The following is a 21,949-nucleotide window of genomic DNA, read 5'->3' on the forward strand; positions in this document are numbered from 1 at the left end:
TTGTTGTGTGTCGTTGTTGTGTGTCATTGTTGTTGTTGTGTGTCGTTGTTGTGAGTGTGTTGTTGTTGTGAGTTGTTGTTGTTGTGTGTCGTTGTTGTGTGTTGTTGTTGTGTGTCGTTGTTGTGAGTTGTTGTGTCGTTGCTGTGTGTCGTTGTTGTGTTGTTGTTGTGTGTCGTTGTTGTGAGTGTGTTGTTGTTGTTGTGAGTGTGTTGTTGTTGTTGTGAGTGTGTTGTTGTTGTGTGTTGTTGTTGTGTGTCGTTGTTGTTGTCGTTGTTGTTGTGTGTCGTTGTTGTTGTGAATGTGTTGTTGTTGTGTGTCGTCGTCGTGCGCGTGTCACAGCCGCGGTACAGCGTCCGCTTCGAGCAGATCTACCTCTCCAAGCCCACGCACTGGGAACGCGACGGGGCCCCCGCCCCCATGATGCCCAACGAGGCGAGACTCCGCAACCTCACGTAAGCGCAACAATAACAACACGAACAAAAGTAACAACAATGACGACAATACTAATAATCACTAGGATGGTGGTTTGTTATTGAATGAGCAGATTGTTTGGTGATGCTGCCGCTGCTGATGCGTTGGCAGTGATGCACAAACATGCACGATTAACACAAATCAACTCGACATACCCATCAATAACTCCGTGTGTGGCCTGAAAAATATATGACAGATGACGTTTCGGGCTCTTCATAGGATATGGAGGGAAACGTCGCCTATTATACATTTTATTCGTGTAATTTCGCCTATTCTATGCTTTGAAGGTCACACGGCGTGATTATTGGGGGACGAGTTGAGTTGACCATTGACGGAGCTGCCCTGCTTTACACCGGGGCATCCCACGGCTCTTTAGACGCACCAAGCGACTTGAGTCGGATCTCAAATGCACGTATTTGGAAGGGCACCCCCAATGGCAGCTGTCCCTGTGTTGCATATGATGAGTCAGTACCTGGCCAGCGAGCGGGCTTCAGGCTGCTAGCAGGGGGGGCGATGACTGCTGCGATGTGAAATCCCTCTTGAATATTTTTTTTGCGGTGTAATTTTTCTATTTGGAAGAAATGTGGAGGCTGACGTCCGCACACAGTGGGCGACTCGTGTCGAATCATGTCAGCAGAGGTTTTTAACACCCGCTGTGAAGCAGCCGGCGTGCAGTATTGCTATGGGTCATGCTCACCGCAGGAATAACCAGGGCGGCTTGCCGTGTTGGAACCGCGAACCTCTGCCACAATCATCAAATATGCTACTGATTGGTCGTGTCACCGCCAATTCGTCTACAACAGGGGTTATAATATCTTATACAACATGTCTTGCAACAGTCTCGAAATTATTCAGGAATGTAACCCGCCGGACTAATCGGAGGTACAGAAGAATTTTTACTTTTGGGTTTGTAATTTGTGTTCATTAAGATGCCTTATCTGCTCCTGGTAAGGCTCCAATTTAAATAACGCTTAAAACATTAAAATAAATCACATTGCTCCTTCCAAAGTAGAAGGCCTTGAAAAAAAATGTGTACAGCGTATGTAAACCAGCTCAAGCCTCCCATAAATCACGTGACCTGTGTGGCCGCTCCTCCTCAGTGCAGCAGCAGCATCGAGACCCTGATGCAGCCTCTCCTGACCCTGTGCTCCCGATTCTCCGTTCCTTTTCCACTGTTTTCCTTTCAATCCCCATTCCTTCTCTTTTCTCTCTCTTCCATTTGCTTTCTCTATTTCCACGCATTGAATCCTTGACTCCCCTTCCAATGAGGACTACAAAGTTGCTGGTTACTCCATCGAATCTCGGTGACTCTGGAAATGGTTAAATAAAGGGTGTGCATCTCGATGGTCTTACCCCTGATCAATAAAGCACAAGCAATACAACATCAACACGAGCCTTAGTTTTTTAAATAAATGGCATCATGAATAACAAATCTCAGCAGAGGGCTTACCCAAGGATCAATAAAGCACATCCCAAAAGTCCGACGATACGAAATGCCACATCGACATCGATTGGTGCCCTGAAATAAACCAGCGAAGCATGGATGCCGCCCGTTGTGGATATTGTTCATATTGTATTAATTGTTAAAACAATGTTTGCTGGCTGGCTGGCGCATCCCACAGGGTTGAGCCGGTTCGTACGCCGCGCTGCCGTCACGACTCCCCACCCACAATCCACCTGGGCCGTGATGCGCTATCATACTGTCAAACCATATTTGAAATGAAGTTTTGCTCACTGGCTGCCAGGATGGAGGGCAGGACGGACGGTCACCATCAAGGGACGCCCCGTGCTGCTACTTTTGTGCGAAAACCAAGAATTTCCAACACCGTCGTTTGCCTCCGAATCACGACCCGTGCCGCCGTCCCCCGTGCCCCCCCCCACCCCCTGCAGGTACTCGGCCCCGCTCTACGTGGACATCACCAAGAGCGTAACGACCGCTGGCGGCGGCGAGGAGCAGCAGCAGCAGCAGCGCATGCAGACGCACGAGAAGACCTTCATCGGCAAGATCCCCATCATGCTGCGCTCCACCTACTGCCTGCTCAGCGGCCTCACCGACCGCGACCTCTGCGAGCTCAACGAGTGCCCCCTGGACCCCGGCGGTTACTTCGTCATCAACGGCTCCGAGAAGGTGCAGCGCCAACAGCGCCAGCAGCACCGGCGGCTGGGCGGTGGGGTCCGCCCGGGAGTAACCCCGGAGCGGCGTGAAGCGGTGGAGGCGAGGGTTTGGGTGGATCGCCGGGCGGGACGTAGCGAGACAAGTCGCCCGTTCCCCCACTGCTAAACCAAAGACAGTGAACCCCGTGTAGCCATTTAAGGACCAGGCTACAGTCTACATTATAGACTGCAAGTACACTCACCCAGCTTAATAATCATTGCTACAGTACTACATTGTAGACTGCCAGTCCACTCACCAAACTTAATAACCAGGCTACATATTCTTGGTTATTTCGGTAAAGTCACGTAAAAGGGAAATAATACAATTATAAAAACAAAACAATAAAATTCTCACGACGTTTCGATTGCAGCACAAGCAATCATCATCAGGTGTGATAATTGCTTGTGTTTTATTTTTATTATTTTATTATTTCCCTTCTACGTGACTTTACCGAAAGAACCAAGAATATGAATCCCTGCAGTCACGAAAGTTTTAAATCGAAACCAGGCTACAGTCTACTTTATAGACTGCCAGTACACTCACTCCGATTAAGAACCAGGCTACAGTCCACATTAGTGTTTTTTTGTTGTTTATTATTTTTATTTTAGAATTTTTATTCACTTTATTATTCATTATTATTTTTTTTCTTCTATCTACGTGACTTTACCGAAAGAACCAAAGAATATGAATACGTTTACAGACTGTTGGGGAAAGTGCTGTTAGCGAGCACCTAGTGTAGTCGGCACGGCGAGCCAGGAGGTGAGTTGCCAGCCCCATGTCCGGCCGCCTTTGTTTCCCCAGTGCTGATGTTTACCCACTGCACTAGTACTCACTGCAGGCCAAGTCGACCTAGGGCAGGCCCAAAACTGGTTCAAATATGTGTTGGCCACTGTTAATGGTCGTGAGCGAGAATCGTCGCGTTCGTAGCGCGGTGCGATAACCGCTTACAACTACCGCTCACCCTACGCTGCCAAACATCTACACACACACAGATGTACTGACGTGTGTGTACATCAGGGTTTCCCAAACTCCAGGCCTCGCGACCCACCACCACAACATCTTTCCGCTTTTATCAATTTATTCCCGAATTCAAATACAAACTCGTTCCACGCTGCACGCGCCTGATTATTGTTAAACACGTCGCATGTGACGTGCAAAGCAAATGAACGATGTTTGCATGAATATAGCCGATTAAAATTCAGATTCATACCTCTGTTTGCGTGTATGTGCACGCGTTCCGTGTGTGTGTGCACGTATTTCATGTGTTTGTGTGTGCACTTGTTCCATGTGTGCGCGCACGTGTCCCGTGTGTATCTACACACGTGTCCCGTGTGTACCTACACACGTGTCCCGTGTGTATCTACACACGTGTCCCGTGTGTACCTACACACGTGTACCGTGTGTATCTACACACGTGTCCCGTGTGTACCTACACACGTGTACCGTGTGTATCTACACACGTGTCCCGTGTGTACCTACACACGTTCCATGCGCTTCACGCACCTGGCCTGGCACAGGCGTCATGATGACCTCACACTGCCACTTAGTGGCGAATGGCGGATATTGGTGTCGGAGTTTGGGGCACCCTGGTGCAGACGTTCCGGCGGTCGCTCTGCGCTCACGCTACAGGCGCATTGGGCCCGTCCGGGTCAGGCGCCAACTTAATTTTATTTCTTCTATTTTTGCTCGCAGGTGCTCATTGCCCAGGAGAAGATGGCCACCAACTCCGTGTACGTGTTCGCCAAGAAGGAGTCGCGCTTTGCCTTCTCAGCCGAGTGCCGCTCCTGCCTGGAGAACTCGTCGCGGCCGGTCAGCACGATATGGGTCAGCATGCTGGCCCGCGGCGGACAGGTGCGCAACAATTGGGAGGAAGCACGCGCGCAGCCCAACGTTCGCACAACGTTGGCTTAACGTTGGGGCAACAGTTCGCTCGGTGTTGGGGTAACGTTGGGACAACAGGTTCCACGTTTACTCGGTGGGCACCACCATCACCCTCCCCCTGCCTGTGCCACACAATCCTAGTTAACGTGCAATAAATTGGACCAACGTAAGGCCAACGTCGACCGAACGTTGGCCCAACTGTCCCATGTTTACTAGGTGGACCCCCCCGCCACCCCGACGCGACGTGCGGTTTAGCACCAAACACGACGACACGTCGACAGCAGTGCTCAGGAGTGCGACTGTTGTTGCTCTTTTGATGGAAACTTGCATTGCGTTCCAACTTTCCCCATTATGGGGGAGCTCTGCCCGGAATTCCCACGCGCGACGGGATGGTGGGGGAGTGGGGGGGTTCCTCGTAGTACCGGAGAACGCACGGGACGCACGGGGGGGGGGGGGGGTGACGTGTGGTGCCGCTGTCGTGACGCGGAGGTGTGTGGACGCACGCAGGGCGTGCGGAAAAGCACCATCGGCCAGCGCATTGTCGGCACGCTGCCCTACATCCGCCAAGAGGTGCCCATCATGGTGGTGTTCAGGGGCCTGGGTTTCGTGTCCGACCGCGACATCCTCGAGCACATCATCTACGACTTTGACGACCCCGAGATGATGGAGATGGTGAGCGACCCGTGCAGTGGGTGCAAATGAAACCGTTGTGCCCGTGGCACCGCGCCACCAGTTGGGCGATAGGGCAGCAGACGGGGGGCAGTAAGAGGAGTTGTTAGAGGGAAGGGACGCAGGGACGAAAGTCCACGAGAGCAGCCGTTCCCAACCTGTGGTCCACGGATCCCTGGTGTTACACGAGGCTACATCCTCACCAAGGAAATGCACAATTTCAAATAACTATTAGAAGCATCCGATGGTCCGCGAAATGTTTGGACGCTGAAAAGCGGTCCGCACACTCGAACACGTTGGGAACCGCTGCCCTACAGCAGTGGTTCTCCACCTGTGGTACGCGGACCCCTGGGGGTACGTGACAATGTCCGAAGGGGTACGTTAGGTGATTTATAAATGTGTGAAATTATATCGTACATGAGAGTCAGTGAATAGTCATGTATGAAGCTGCCAAATTAATATAGCGACGGTACATTTTTTATCCATATGGTAACCTAGAAACGGCATAAAAGACCTTTCTAAAACTCATTGATCTTAAATAAAGCGGTTTCCAAGAGTAACCAGCGAGCACAAACAAATTACATCATGCTTGGAGTTACGAGCTAGTTAGGATACCTCACAAAATGGACATTTGGTTAAAATATTGATGTTCATTATTCATATTCTGGAGATGGTGAGCGGCCCGTGCATTATTCATAAAAAAAAATCATCAGAACCATGTTGGGTCAGGCAAGAGGGTACTCGGTTGAAACTAAATTCAACAAGGGAGCTACAGTAGGCAAACAAGATTGAGAACCGCTGCCCTAGACCAACATAGAGGAGGGCACAGCTCAAAATGAGCAGCAGGAGGAGAAGGAGAGGAGTTCCAGGCAGGAAGAGGAGGAGTGGGGGGTGAAGGAATGACTGGACTAAGACGTCGGGGATGAGAGGGTGGTGATGATAAGAGGGGAGGGGAAAGAGCGAACAGAAGTGAACTGCGTGAAGGGGGAGCAGCGTCTGTTTTCACAGGAAGAAAGGAATTTCTGCAGTCCTCTATATATTAAGATGTTTTCAGCCAATTAATGAGCTGTTTATACACGTGGGAGAAAACTGGAGCGATCTTGACTCAAAGCTTTCGTTACTTCAGGAATTCATATTCTTTGGGTCTTTTGGTAAAGTCACATAGATAGGTTCAAAGAAAATAACAAAAAACTACGACGTTTGGATCTGCAACACAAGCGGTCGTCATCAGGAAAAAGGGGTGAGCTTTTAAAGGCAAACTGTTTATAAAGGTTTGAAATGGGCGTAGCCCAAATGTCAGCAGCCAATGATAATGTGAGTGGTGAGCAGCGACCGCGACGGTGGTGGGTTTTCCACCAATCAAAGGGCTGCCAGGTAAAAATGTGCATGTGTTTGCTCATGATTTGGAAATCTTTTGCTATGTATGTAAAAGTGATGGTTTTGATTGGGTCCCAACGGTTGGGGTGATAGCGTTACGTATTGTGTAGTCAGAATATCCATTCATCTTGAGAGCTTGGTGTACGTGTTCCAGTTCACTGCCTCGGTGATGATGGTCGGAAATACATCGAGCTCTATGGTGTAGAGTTTTGACGAGGGAATTCTTCTAAAAAGATCCCACCATCACCTTGCCAAACATAGCAGGGGTCACCAACATTTTTTCCAAAAATCATGAGTAAACAGAAGATCCAGGTTCGATTTAACACAGTACATAAAATTCGTGATCTGATCCCATCTGTGAAAGTTGTGATCCCTGACATGCAATACCCCAGCGTCTACAAACTAAGCTGTGTCTGCAGCAGTCGTTAAATTGTGGAAACTAAGCAACGTGTCTCGGACCGTGTTCGTGAACATAAGGCAGATCTGAAACACGGTAGGACCAATACCTCAGCCGTGGCTGATCGCTGCTCTGTGATCTTCCATTAACATGCTATTCTCTGACATTAACACAGCTACCTCAGTGCGCTCGCCGTGGAGGCCGCTCAACGATTTTACATTAATATGCTAATTTTTACCTGCCAGCCCTTTGATTGGTGGAAAACCCACCACCGTCGCGGTCGCTGCTCACCTCTTGCATTAACATTGGCTGCTGACATTTGGGCTACGCCCATTTCAAACCTTTATAAACATTTTGCCTTTAGAGGTTAACCCCCTTTTCCTGATGATGACCGCTTATGTTGCGATCGAAACGTCGTAGTTTTTTGTTATTTTCTTTTAACCTATCTGCGTGACTTTACCGAAAGACCCAAAGAATATAAAAACTGGAGCACCCAAAGTATACCTGAGTGTGGGAGGAGGGGAAGCAACACTTTATCCCCATACCGAAGGGACAGACGAGATGTAAGTGCTGGAACGGGAGCCTTTCCTCATCTCATCAGGGGGTTTCTCTCGCACGAGACCTTGGGGTCTCCGAGTCTGCAAAGCTTGTCTTAAACCTTACCATCACACTTCCGTTCACTCAGCTCGCAGCTAATTCAACTAAAGGCTATCAGTGTTGATTTTACTACTCCATCATTTATTAGCATTTAGCCAATGAGAGGCACTTTGTCAATATAATTATTGTTGTTATTGTTGTTGATTGTCGTCGCAATCGCCGCCTCCGATTATACCCACCCCCCTCCTGCCCCTTGCTTCTCGCAAAAGCTGAAGCCCTCCTTGGACGAGGCGTTCGTGATCCAGGAACAGAGCGTGGCACTCAACTTCATCGGCTCCCGCGGGGCCAAGCCAGGTGTCACCAAGGAGAAGCGCATCAAGTACGCACGCGACATCCTGCAGAAAGAGATGCTGCCCCATGTGGGCGTCAGCGACTTCTGCGAGACCAAGAAGGCGTACTTCCTCGGGTCAGCTACTCTTGTTATCATTATAATAAAAGTGATGTCAACTTGTATGCTGCCACCGCCACCAGACAGACCCCGTATTATCGCGCTATCGGAGAGGGAGGATGACTCAGAGGCGCGAGAAGGAGCCACAATCGGTTCAATCCTCTGGTAGATCACGTGATTTCCGTGTGGTCACCCCGACTCCTTCCCTCCCGTCTCACCGCCACAGCCCCCTATGAGAACAGACGCTCCTCCTCTGTGCAGCTCACTTCTGCTCGCTCCTTCCTTCTCCCTCCCTCCCTCCCTCCCTCCCTCCCTCCCTCCCTCCCTCCCTCCCTCCCTCCCTCCCTCCCTCCCTCCCTCCCTCCCTCCCTCCCTCCCTCCCTCCCTCCCTCCCTCCCTCCCTCCCTCCCTCCCTCCCTCCCTCCCCTCCCCTCTCATCCCCAACATCTTAGCTCAGTAATTTGCTCTCCCCCCCCTCCTCCCCTTCGTGGCCAGCACATCTTCCTTCTTCCTGCTACTCATCTTGAGCCATATCATCCTCTTTGTCCATCTTGGAGACCTCTGTCCCGGCATCGCTTCCCTCTCCCACTCATCTTGCCCCCCGGTCTGGTGCCGTATTGCACAACTGGCTCGACTTCCAGTTGTGGGGTGCCATGTGTGAGCTGTTTTACAGTAAGCATAATTTTTTTGACAGAGCACCCTGTACGTCGCGGTAAGAAACTTACATTGCATCTCATCTCGACATATTTTTAAGGGGGACACTCCCAGTGGCTCAGCACATGGCATGCAAAGTGGGCTTTCGTCTCCCAGGAGGGGGCGATGTTGTTGTTGGTTTTCCCAGTTAAGTCACTTGTGAGAAATTTTTCAGATAGGAGTCATTTTCCATAAGACGGTTTTTTTTTGTTGGGTTAGATCGTGGAAATGTATAAATGTGTCGTTAAAACCCGCCACCACCCGACACAGCCAACTAGTAAGGTTTGTCACGTAAACAGAACGTGCCAATTGGTCACTAGTACAGCACACCGGTGTGCTGGAGAGCCAAGCCACAACATTTACAATCTGAGTACGACGTTTGGCCAGTAATTACAACTAGCTTCATCAGGCGACAGCCAGATCAAATCTTGGTACCACCCAGTGGCAGCCATCCCTGTGTGACCGCTCTTGTTACTCGGTCTGCACTCCGTGTGTCCGTGTGCGTGTGTAGTAGTTACATGTGGGGAGTGGTGGTGTTGTGGTTAGCGCGCCGTGCTACAAACCCAGCGAGTCGAGTTCAAGTCTCGTTCATGACCAATAACAGTGGCGAGTATCTGAGCCGGTCCTAGGATTCCTCTACTGGACAGCTGTGAAAAAGAGCTTTATAGCTCATCGGATTCCCCCAGTTTAAATAAATATTCTGATTCTGATCTGATTATGATTCTGAGGTCGACTCAGACTTAAATGAGTACCCAGTGCAGTGTGCATAAAACACCGGCACTGGGGAGACCCAGTCGGCCTGGGCGCGGTGTTAACCACCCACCCAATCGTGTGCCGTGCCGGCCTTTTGCAAGGTGCTACTCGCCGATAGCACCTGCCCCGACGGTCTGTTGAAGGCTATACGTGGGGAAGGGCACCTTTGTCTTTGCCTCCGTGCAGGTACATGGTGCACCGCCTGCTTCTCGCGGCGTTGGGCCGGCGGGAACTGGACGACCGCGATCACTACGGCAACAAGCGGCTTGACCTGGCGGGGCCGCTGCTCGCGTTCCTCTTCCTCGGGTAGGGCGGCGCAATGTTTACAAGAGACTCTGACCGGACATCGACGACTCCATCTACGAACCCCATATCGTCGCGCAGCGTTTGTGCTGCGTGTGTATGTGTGTGTGTGTGCGTGCGTGCGTGCTTGTTATGTGCGTATGCATGTTGAACTTCTTTTGCACCGTACATTGTCGAGCGTGCTAATCGGAGGTGCTGGGGGAGCGGTAGTGCAGCGGTTTTGCACGACAGGAGTTTGATTCCCGCTCACCGCCAACAACGGTGATGATTATCTGAAGCAGTCCTGGGTCTCCCCTAGATCGACTCGGCCTAAAATGAGTTCCTGGTGCAGTGTGCAAGCATCACCGCTTGGGAGACAAAGGTGGCTGGGCGTGGTGCTGGCCACCCACCAACAAGCCTTCATAAGTGCTCGGTATCAGCACTTGCCCCAACAGTCTGTTAAGGCAATACGGGGGATCTCTTTGTATTTGTGCGCACTTTAGGCTGTTTAAAACTCTGGGGAAAGAGGTCCGAATATATGCTCAGAAGTTTATCGATCGAGGCAAGGATTTCAACCTAGAACTTGCCATCAAGACTCGGATCATCACGGACGGACTCAAGTACTCGCTGGCGACCGGAAACTGGGGAGACCAGAAGAAGGCTCACCAGGCTCGTGCGGGCGTCTCCCAGGTGCCGGCATTGCCAAATTGAGCCGCAAAAACCTTCCACCACTTAACTATCTCACTATTTTTTTCTTTACCAGATAATGCACACTTTACTTTTCAAAGGCGACCTGGCTATCAAAATGAGAGCTCAACAAAGTGTCTTATGCAGGCGTTCATTGCAGCCGAATACTCTAAATGCATGTTGATTCTAAGTGTGGAGGGAAAAACTGGAGGACCCAGAGAAAAATCCACGCGACCACGGGGAGAACATGCAGACTCCAAATATACACCAGATGTGAGGGTCGGGATCGAACCCACGACCTCCTGCAAAGCAGGCGAGGTCATTAACATCTCGCCCGCCACCGTGGCACCTACTTTTTCCCACTGGCAAAACCAAACCGCGCTGGGGCCGCGCGAGCCAACCCTGCCGCGGCTCACGTTGTTTTTCGAACTTCAAAAGGAGCCGAGCCTTTCCATTGACATTGCACAACAAGTTGAGAGGAGCACGTAAGCGGCGCGGCGACGCTTCGTCCTCACGTCGTGCCGACTCACGTCACACACACGCACGTGATCACAGCGTCATTATAACCCAGCCCCCCCTGGCCTTGCTTGGCCCCGGGCCGGCGTATCGGGGTTTTGATTTTCCGGCTCGGCATGGCAGCAGACGGTGGAAAAGCCACACGTACCATGACAGTGCTACTCCAGTGCGAGTGTGGTGAAGGAGGCACCCCAGGCCCGGTTCGGACACCGCTCGCCACCGATGTTAGCCGTGGCCGCAATGTTGAACTCGGGCCTCTGGCTTCGTAGAGCAGTGATGCGCCACCGCTATCGACTTAAACACACAAATCAAACGGCGATTGCCATTCACGACTGGAATAATGAAGTCCTCAGTTTTTAACGTGCCCGCGGTGCGTCCGGTGTCGGTTGACCAGGTGCTCAACCGGCTCACGTACGCCTCCACGCTGTCTCACCTGCGGCGCCTAAACTCGCCGTGCGACCGCGGCAGCAAGCTGGCCAAACCGCGGCAGCTCCACAACACCCTGTGGGGGATGATTTGTCCTGCCGAGACTCCTGAGGTTCGTGTGCCTGCATGCACCTGCGTGTATCCACACGTGTGTGTGTGTGTGTCTTAGTCAAACCATGGCACCGAGGTCTGTCCCGTGATCTCCTACCAGCGAGCCTTCGACACGTCACGTAACCTCAAAGTACACATAGCCTGGCACGCGCGCCGTGGTGACATCACCGCAAGTTAGCGGCGAATGACGGCTGTTGTTGTTGTGGGGAGTGGTAGTGTAGTGGTTAGTGCGCTGCGCTATGACCTCGACAACCCCAGTTTGATTCCCGCTTACGGCCACCAACACCAGTGACGATTACGTGAAACAGTCCTCGGCCTCCCCTAGGTCGACTCAGCCTAAAAGAACAGGAGAGTCAGAGATACGTGGTGCATATGCCATCCATCTCGGTGAACTCATAGCACCTGGGTCACCTTTGTCAAGATCGTCTTCTGTGGAGGAGACTCGTGAAGGACGCTACTGGTCAGTTGGAGGCAGTTGCTCTCCAGCAGCAACGGAGTACGGAGGAGCAATGCTCACAACAACGATCGGAGTGCCGGGCGGCTAAAACGTAGAGAGGTGGCCCAGGGGGAGCACAGGTGGTGCATCTGCCAGTCATCCCAGTCAGCCAACCCATGGCACCTGCTGGGTCTGTTCCGTGACCTACCAGCAGCGAGCCTTCGACACCTCCACGTTATGACCTAAAAGTGCACCTAGTCTGGTACAAGCACTGCGGGGACACCGCCACCACTTAGTGGCGAATGGCAGTATATGCGCTCTCTGGTCTGACACTGGTGAGACAAGGCCATACAGAAGGCTCTCTCTGGTGGTAGGTCAGTTTCAAAGACAATGCAATATATTATAATCACAGCATGTTGGTGTGCATGTTTTGCCACAAGAACGTGTGGTTAATGCAGACTCGATTCCTTACAATAGGTCTCTATTTAGTGTTTGGACACCTGTTTTATTGCCAGAAAGGGTAAAGTCTATTATCCTAATATATAAACACCCAGGTCTGTGATTCTGTCATTCTGTGACTAACGCGGCACGGATTGGTTGAAGTGCGTCACGTGACCCGGACCAAGCAGCCAACCAACGCTTGGCGGGGCTATAGAGGGGGCGGGTGAAAGTCCGCATCGAACCAAACCCCCAGCAAGGCCATCCACTTAACGACGAGAGGAAATTCACCACGAAATGTCGTCTTCAATTAAGTGTTGCAGATGTAAAATGATGTGAGCTTTTAATGAAGAAATAAAATTATTTAATTAAAAACAATACAATTCAAAATATGTTTCATTTTTACACTTCAAAACGGAGCATCGGGTGCTTGCGTGAATGTGTCGTTCGTGTGCAATTTTTTCCGTGACATTCCTGGCCGAAGGCCGTAAATGGTTGTGAGGAACAACCCCTAGTTGTTTTAATAACAGTCACTGTTGGGGTGGAGAGGAGCCCAGCCAGCCAGGAAACTGGAGGCGTAGATCATTTTTTAACCGTGCAGTTTGTACGTATTTATGTAAAACCTATTTTGCACCGTACGTAACCAAAACGTGCTAATTGTTATGTTTAGTTGTCCTTCCCCCGTACCTCCGATTAGCACGGTTGGCTACGTACGGTGCTAAAACAGTTCAATGTCCTTGCATAGTAGTTTGGTGGTTATGACGACGAAGTGGTCGTGTGGGGTTGTGTGTGGTGCGCGCAGGGCCATGCCGTGGGTCTCGTGAAGAACCTGGCCCTCATGGCCTACATCTCGGTGGGCTCCCAGCCCTCCCCCATCCTCGAGTTCCTGGAGGAGTGGAGCATGGAGAACCTCGAGGAGATCTCCCCGTCGGCCATCGCAGAGTGAGTCGTGCGTACCCCCCCCCCGCCAGCTCCCCCAGCTCCCCATCACGGTTGCTCAGCAGCAGGCCCCAAAGGCCCACAATGACAAGTGGCCAGCAAGAGACAGCACTCTTAAAGTGATGGCGAGGGTGCGAAAGACTGGGCCAGAGCATGGTCTTTTGGTTCTCTGTGCATCTGTTTACCTATCTGGATGTGTGCAACTCTGTCTATGTGTTTGTGTCTCCGTCTTGCTGTTTGTGTGTCTGCCTATGTACACTATACGTGTGTGCGTGTATGTATGTGTCTTTGTCTACCTGTATATATTTGCGTCTTTCTGTGTCTGTGTGTCTGCATATTTACACTATATGTGTGTGTCTGTGCCTGACTCTGTGTTTTTGTGGGGAGCAGTAGTGTAGCGGTTAGTGCGCGAGTTCGATTCCTGCTCAAGACCGCCAATATCAGTGTCGATTATCTGAACCGGCCCTGGGCCTCCCCTAGGTCGACTCAGCCTCAAATGAGTGAAAACGTCAGCAATGGGGAGACGAAGGCGGCCGGGCGTGGTGCTGGCCACCCACCCCCTTGAGCTATCACGTTTCGTGCCGGCCTTCATAGGTGCTCGCTAACAGCACTTGCCCGACCAGTCTGTGAAGGCTACACGGGGGATCTTTGTCTCTTTGTGTGCCTGTCTGTTAGCACGCAACACCACCTATTGTGGATTGAGTGAACGTCCAAAACATGTAACGGTACTCTACGTGTTTTGAGGCGTGTAAATATATCTCGCGTTCACGATGCCGATTGCATTCATTGATCGTGCGGTGACATATGGACGTGCAATTTGACATTGCGATTGCAGTGCAACCAAGATCTTTGTAAACGGATGCTGGGTCGGAATACACAAGGACCCCGAGCAGCTCATGACAACGCTGAGAAAGCTACGCCGCCAAATGGACATCATCGTGTCGGAGGTGAGACACGTAGATCGCTCGGTACGGGTGCGTGCCGAGCACGGGGTAGTGAACATGTATGGGCACGTGTGTTGTACATATATATCTATGGTACCTTTTTTCCAGGATCAAATATTATGAAAAATCAGAATAGGTTTTACCCTTTCTGGTAATGAAACAGGTGTTCATATGTTCAAAAACTAAATGGATACCTTTTGCAAGGCATAAAGTCTGCATTAGCCACGCATACTTGTGAAAAACTACGCAAACAAACATGCTCTGATAATATATGCATTGATGTATGGATAGGCATGTAAGTTGAACTTCTTTCGCACTGTACGTAGCCAACCGTGCTCATCGGAGGTGCGGGGGAAGGACAATAAACTAAACACAAAAAGCAGTTCTAAAGAAATTAGTTTCCAATCTAGATGATTTAAAAGTGCATAGCTCCAGTGGCTTCCTAATATTGGAAGGAAAAAGCGTTCCAGACGGCTACAGAAGTGCATCTGAAATTACGCGATGCAGTGACCGTTTTTGTTCGATGGGCAGCCAAAATCCGCTGCCGCAAGGATAAGTTCGCGTGATGGTTTACGCTCCTTGACGAGATCGGCAAGGTATTGTGGTTCATATGCACTCGATTGTTAAACGTGGTGTGGATCGCTCTCCAACAACAACATCGCTGCCGCTGGTACTGCTGCAGCAGTGATGAGTGGGCGCGTTTGTTCATCACGTGACAACTTCGGGTGGAGGAGGGCGCACGACACCCATTTCCATTTTACCCACGAGCCTACGTGTTAAAACAGAAATGAAGAGGATGAGGTTGTGATGGGTGGGCTGCGTGCGCAGGGTGGACGAGGAGGGGGATAGGGTGAGCAACTTTGAGGTTGGGAATAGAGGAGGAGGAGGAGGAGGTTGCGATGGATGGGCAGCATGCGGAGGCTGGTGGAGGGCAGGTGACCCAAGGCTGGCATTGGAGTGGCAACGAGAGATCAGCGACCAAGGGGAAGACCTCAAACCGGTGGTGTTGGTGGTGGTCATGGTAGTGTAGCAGTTAGCGCGTTGCGAGTTCGATAACCGCTCATGGCCAACACCAGTGCCTATTATCTGAACTGATCGTGGGCTTCTCCTCAGTCGACTTAGCCTAAAATGAGTACCTGGTGCGATGTGTAAAATACTTTGCCACTAGGGAGACAAAGGCGGCCGGGCGTGGTAGTGGCCACCCACCCCCTCATGTGCCATGTCAGTCCTCATAGGTGCTCGCTAACAGCACTTGCCCAACAGTCTGTTAAGACTATGGGGAGGGATCTTTGATGTAATCGTGAATCATGGAGATTGCCGATTTCGTCACACCTACATAAAATATGAATGCCAATTATTTACTCATGAAAGCCTCATCGAGTCTTAAGACTGCATTTTCCATGACCAATTATATAACCTAACATTTGTCCCGGTGCTCAGCCTCTGTCTATGGTGCCATCCGTGTTTATTGGGGATACTTTTCTTATTTTCTCCTTAAAGATTGAGTGGGGGAAAGCTAAGTTAGGGTTAGACGGGCAAATACTTGACAACCCGACTCATATCAAGTGGTTTTCACGTAATTCACTGTTTTTGGTCACACAAAGAAGTTGGAACCGCGATGGTTACGGCACCCTGGGTAGTCCCGAGAATTGAGATGAACTCTCTACTATTTCTTTATTTGGCCAGTTAAGGCCCACTGAGCGAGATAGGTCTTTTTTCAGGAGGGAACTGGCCACAAATGATAGCTCAACGAGTGGCTTATCATCATGTGGTCATTTAAAGCAGTAGCAAAATACTCTAAATGGGTGTTGATTCTAAATGTGAAGGGAAAAATCAGAGGAATCAGAGAAAAATCCACACGCCCACGGGGAGAACATGCGAAATCCAAATATACAGGTGTCAGGGTCGGGATCGAACCCACAACCTTCTGTATACCAGGCGAGGGAGTTAACATCTCGTCACCAGGCTCGTTAACTATTGGTTCTGGTGGAGTTGAGATATCTTCTGAGAAGCTTTTAAGAGATCACGGTGGCTGTTACCCGACCGTCTGGAATATGTACCAAGTACACATTAATACCATCTCCGAGACGACTTACTCTCGTGGGAAGAGTAGGCCAAATACCCTTTCAGTCGGAGGCCTTTCGGCAGGCAGTGGCCACGAGCAAATGATCGTGTGGGCTGCCCTCTTCAAAAAACACATTGATCGATCTCCACACCAGGTGTCCATGGTGCGTGACATCCGGGAGCGGGAGATCCGCATCCACACGGACGCCGGCCGCATCTGCCGCCCGCTGCTCATTGTGGAGAAGCAGCGGCTGCTTCTCAAGCGCAGGCACATCGAGCAGCTCAAGGAGCGCGAGTACAACGGATACAGGTGCCTGTCTCTCACCATGCCCACCTCTCACAGACGGATGCACGCGCCCGCACACGCGCCCACAGTGTCGTAACGGCGGGGTTGGGGTGGAGCTGGGTGGGGCATGGTGGGGTGGGCTGGGCCCAATATTGGACCATTTTTATTTAGTTTAACCCGGTGAGATGTTAACTACTTCGCCTGGTATACAGGAAGTTGTGGGTTCGATCCAAACCGTGACGCCTGTATATTTGGAGTTAGCGTGTTCTCCACGTGGTCACGTAAATTTTTCTCCGGGTCCTCCGGTTTTTGCCTGCACATTTAAAATCAAGATGTTTTTAGAGTATTTTCTATAAATTTCCACGTGATAAGCCATTTCGTTGAGCTATCATTTGTGGCCAGGTCGCTTCTGAAAAAGATCTATATAGCTCGGTGGGCCTTATCTATTAAAATAAAAATTGATTAGTTTAGCTTTGAAGAACTCAAGGGACCAAGAGTGATTTGGGGCATTCGTCTGCCAGCAGGGGCTGATGATTGATATTTGTGTCATGCCTAATTGAGGAATTTGCTGGGTTGATTGACTCTACTCTTGTAGCCGTGGTGATTACCAAGTAAAAATGTCAACGTTGGGCCAATGTTGACACGTGCTTTGAAACCATTGGACCAATGTTGACGGGATGGATTCTGGCTCCTGGTGAATTGGCGTAGAGTGCGGGCACGTGTGGTCTCAGCTGGCAGGAGCTGGTGGCGAGCGGCGTGGTGGAGTACATCGACACACTGGAGGAGGAGAGCGCCATGATCGCCATGAGCCCCGACGACCTGCAGGAGCGTGGCGTGGCCTACTGCTGCACCTACACGCACTGCGAGGTGCACCCGGCCATGATCCTGGGCGTGTGCGCCTCCATCATCCCCTTTCCCGACCACAACCAGGTACTCAGCCACAACCACACATCACCACTCAGCCACAACCACAACCAGGAACCCAGCCACAACCACACATCACCACTCAGCCACAACCACACATCACCACCAGCCACAACCACACATCACCACACAGCCACAACCACAACCAGGAACCCAGCCACAACCACACATCACCACACAGCCACAACCACAACCAGGAACCCAGCCACAACCACACATCACCACACAGCCACAACCACAACCAGGAACCCGGCCACAACCACACATCACCACTCAGCCACAACCACAACCATTAACCCAGCCACAACCACACATCACCACACAGCCACAACCACAACCAGGAACCCCGGCCACAACCACACATCACCCAGACACAACCACACATCACCACACAACCACAACCAGGTACTCAGCCACAACCACAACCAGGAACCCGGCCACAACCACACATCACCACTCAGCCACAACCAGGAACCCGGCCACAACCACACATCACCACCCAGCCACAACCACAACCAGGAACCCAGCCACAACCACACATCTGGCTGTTAACCCAGATATGAAGCCAGGATCTCAGCCCCCTGACCACTGAGCCAGCTGCCAACGCTTAAAGGAGGCAGCGTTACACTGCACGCCCCTCCGGCAACGCTTTCTCTGTGTCACAACACAGAATTCCAGCGTAAGCCTTTCAAGCGGTGCCCTCATCGCATGGTCTGCCGACGGTGGCTTCTTCTGTGTGTAATGTATGTTGAACTTCTTTCACACCGTACGGAGCCAACCGTGCTAATCGGAGGTGCGGCAGATGGACAACAACTAAACACAAACAATTAGCACGGTTGGCTACGTACGGTACAAATTAAGCTCAACAACAGTACATAGTAGTTTGGTGGTTATGACCAGTGATGGACTGGGACTAAAAATCGGCCCAGGCATTTGTAAAGACACCGGCCCAAATTCTGACATTCACCGCTTCAGTTCCTCCCCGTTTCCTCCTTGACTGCCCCTCTGCTCCGCCGTGCAGTCCCCCAGGAACACGTACCAGTCAGCCATGGGCAAGCAGGCGATGGGCGTGTACATCACCAACTACCACGTGCGCATGGACACGCTGGCGCACGTGCTCTACTACCCGCAGAAGCCGCTCGTCACCACGCGCTCCATGGAGTACCTGAGGTTCCGAGAGCTGCCCGCGGGTACGGCCGCGACGTACGACCACCGCGGGCCACAGGTGGCCTGTCAGTGCGGCTCCTGGCGTGCGGCCGTCCCGATAATCCACGAATGTGAAGACAACCCCATGACCGTGCCTGTCGAACCCAACTGTTTCAAATGTGTGGCGGCCCTCCTCGCTGATGTTTTATCGGTGAAAGCGCCCCCCCCCCCAAAAAAAAAATGAGTGATAGACACTGTCCTAGTGCCTCTCCGTGTCAGTGGCATGTGTGGTGCCTCCGTGCTGGGGATCGGGGACAGAGGAGGAGAGAGGGGGGGAGAGTGGGAGAGGAAGATTTGTCGCGGAATTTCCAATTGGTACCGGAAAAAGAATTCCGTAAATTGAGAGTAGCATGGCTTCGTTTTGGAATGATCCAAAAATAAAACCGTGGACACACGGGAAGTGATGTCACTATCGCGATGCCACGTCCAGTGCTATTCCCCCACCAGAAGTGCCGTCGCAGTAGCGTCATCGGACGCCGCCACTATTGTTGGTACAAACGCGTTTTCTTTAAAAAGCGTGAGAGGCAAATGATGAGAAAACCCTAAAACTGTCGTTAACGGCACGCGTCTGGACACGACGCATCGTCTTCGTGATTCGCTACATTTGTCAGCGATGGGAGAAATCCTCGCGCATTTCCACCAAAAAATCAGACATTCGCCAACAAACACGTAAATCGCAGGGCCTTAAACTCCACCACGTCACGGAACGGCTCGCACCCGTCAAATCTTTACTCACCACCGACGTGAGCCGTAGCGGAGAATCGGCCGGGTTCACCGGGCTACCAGGTTAACCGGGTCGCCGGGTTCACCGCGCAACGTGCACCTCTCCACCCCCAGGGCCAATAAAATGTCGCACCGCTCACGTTGATCCCATGCTGCCGCTATCACTGCTGCTGCTATCGTTGCTGCTATCACCGCTGCTGCTGTCGCTGCTGCTGCACCCCACCCCCCCCCCCCCCCCAGGCATCAACTCCATCGTGGCGATCGCCTCTTACACGGGCTACAACCAGGAAGACTCCATCATCATGAACCGCTCAGCCGTGGAAAGGGGATACTTCCGGTAAGAACAGCAGCAGCAGCAGCTGTATCTTTTTTTTATAATTGGCAAGATGAGGAGGCACAGGAACCTCCGCCACGATTGCTATGAATGCTGTAACCGATTTCCGTTATGCGTGAGGCTGTGCACACAGTTTTGGCTACGTGCATCTAGACCCTGATGCAGCCTTTTCCTCCTTTCGATCCTCATCTCTCCTGACCCTGTGCCCCCGTTTCTCCATTCCTTTCCCACCCTTTCACTCTAATTTCTCATTCTTTCTCTTTTCTAATCCATTACATCATGGACTCTGCTTCCCGCGGTGTGTAGCCGCGGATGACAAATTGCGAGTACCGAAAAAACATTTCTGCACAATACCGGATGTCGATACAAATCAATTTCTGCCACCTGGATACAGGTGGCAAGGCCCAGACTGCCCGGGTTGAACCCGGACACGTGGCAATCCTAGTGAGTGACCAGGTTTGTATAACTTTATGCACACCAGCGTGTCGCTTTGACTCAACGAGCACAACTTTCTCTTCTGGTCTGACGTCGCAGCTCTGTGTTTTATCGCTCGTACACGGACCAGGAGTCGAAGAGGAGCTACGACCAGGAGGAGGTGTTTGAGAAGCCCACGAGGGAGACCTGCCAAGGTCAGTACAAACCATGCACTCCGTGTGCTCCATGTGCACTTGTCACGTAAGGTTGGGGCTACCTCATGGACCAGCGTGGCCGGGACAGTCCCGGTTTCAGAATGACTGTTCTGCTATCCTCAAGTTTTTTTTTTATTCAAAATGTTCTGGTCTCTTGCTCGGCTACCCTGGACACCTTCCCCAATGAGTTGTTGCATCTGAAGAGATGTTCCAGGTGATATATTGGGAAACGTAAAAAAGTAAGAATGCATTATGAGACAAGGAAGGGCCAGTGGAATAGACGCAGCCCATGGGCCAACGTCAGAAAGATCCAGGTGCCGGTCCACTCACTGTGTGGCCGGGGCTAGTGGCTGAGTGGGCGTGGCTATACAAGAGTGGGTAGGGCTACCAAAGTGGTGGGTGGGGCCACCTGAGTTGTGAGGGGCTGACCGAGGGAGGGGGTGCCAGCTGGCACACCGTGCGGGTCCCCCCGGTTACCTTGGCGAGCATTAACGCGGCGAGTGTTGACGTGGCGAGTGTTGACGTGTCGAGTGTTGACGTGTGGGTGTGACGGGCGCGGGGCGCAAGGGATGCGCCACGCGATCTACGACAAGCTGGATGACGATGGGCTCGTCTCGCCGGGCGTGCGCGTCTCTGGCGACGACGTCATCATTGGCAAGACGGCGTCGCTGCCGGTCACGGACGATGAACTGGACTCGGTGGCGACGCGCTTCGTGAAGCGCGACACCAGCACCTTCCTGCGCAGCAGCGAGACCGGCATCGTGGACCAGGTCATGGTGACCCTCAACCAGGATGGGTACAAGTTCACCAAGATTCGGGTGAGGGTGTGGCATGCGCGCGCCCCGAAGCCTCGAGGCACGCGCTTTTGTTTTCCGGTGTTTGAACAGAAAAGTTGGCGGTGCGTATTCCGGAAGACGTGTTTTAGAATTTTATACATTCTAAGAATCATGTTCTGGAAGACGGCTCTGCGTAGCGGCACTGTATTTTCCCGATTATAAAGCAACCCTGTATTTCAAAATAACCCCAAAGTCTTGGGTGCCCCTTACTTTCTGGAGAATCTTATAATCCAGAGAATGTGGTAGATTACAGCTTGCATGCACACGCCAAGCCGCACTCATTACACACAAAGGGCTTGACACAAATGAACCACAATACCTTTGCCTGATCTCGTCAAGGAGCGTAAACCATCACTCGAACTCATCCTTGCAGCAGCGGCTTTTGGCTGGCCATCGAACAAAGAAGGTCACTGCATCGCGTACTTTCAGATGCGCTTCTGCAGCCGTCTGGAACGCTTTTCCTTCCAATATTAGGAAGGCACTAGAGCTATGCACTTTTAAATCATATAGATTGAAAATTTATTTCTTTAGAACTGCTTTTTGTGTTTAGTTTGTTGTCCTTCTCCCGCACCTCCGATTAGCACGGTTGGCTATGTACGGTGCAAAATAAGTTCAACATATATACATGTACATGCATGTTTACTCAGTGCCCCGCATGCACCTATACCGAGCGTTCTACGTGTCTCTCAAGTTCAACATACATACAAGCCCGACAGTCACAGGAAGC

The 21,949-nt window shown here is 51.5% G+C and overlaps 1 protein-coding gene across 1 annotated transcript in view; it reads left to right on the top strand.

Annotated features, from left to right (window-relative positions):
* The window catches only part of LOC116952599 (DNA-directed RNA polymerase II subunit RPB2-like), a 43,219-nt gene that overhangs the window by 11,628 nt on the left and 9,642 nt on the right, over positions 1–21,949 (top strand). The window contains exons 4-19 of the mRNA XM_032972112.2: positions 340–452; positions 2,362–2,599; positions 4,319–4,477; positions 5,015–5,179; positions 7,817–8,013; positions 9,628–9,747; positions 10,227–10,413; positions 11,321–11,464; positions 13,140–13,279; positions 14,112–14,223; positions 16,440–16,594; positions 17,302–17,500; positions 18,516–18,684; positions 19,664–19,760; positions 20,292–20,386; positions 20,954–21,204. Coding sequence (XP_032828003.2) covers positions 340–452; positions 2,362–2,599; positions 4,319–4,477; positions 5,015–5,179; positions 7,817–8,013; positions 9,628–9,747; positions 10,227–10,413; positions 11,321–11,464; positions 13,140–13,279; positions 14,112–14,223; positions 16,440–16,594; positions 17,302–17,500; positions 18,516–18,684; positions 19,664–19,760; positions 20,292–20,386; positions 20,954–21,204 — 2,541 coding nt within the window. The remainder of the gene's footprint in view (positions 1–339; positions 453–2,361; positions 2,600–4,318; positions 4,478–5,014; positions 5,180–7,816; positions 8,014–9,627; positions 9,748–10,226; positions 10,414–11,320; positions 11,465–13,139; positions 13,280–14,111; positions 14,224–16,439; positions 16,595–17,301; positions 17,501–18,515; positions 18,685–19,663; positions 19,761–20,291; positions 20,387–20,953; positions 21,205–21,949) is intronic.

The sequence above is a fragment of the Petromyzon marinus genome, chromosome 47 (genome assembly GCF_048934315.1).
Source record: "Petromyzon marinus isolate PM22_M1 ecotype Great Lakes invasive population chromosome 47, UKy_Petmar_22M1.pri1.0, whole genome shotgun sequence".
NCBI lineage: Eukaryota > Metazoa > Chordata > Hyperoartia > Petromyzontiformes > Petromyzontidae > Petromyzon > Petromyzon marinus.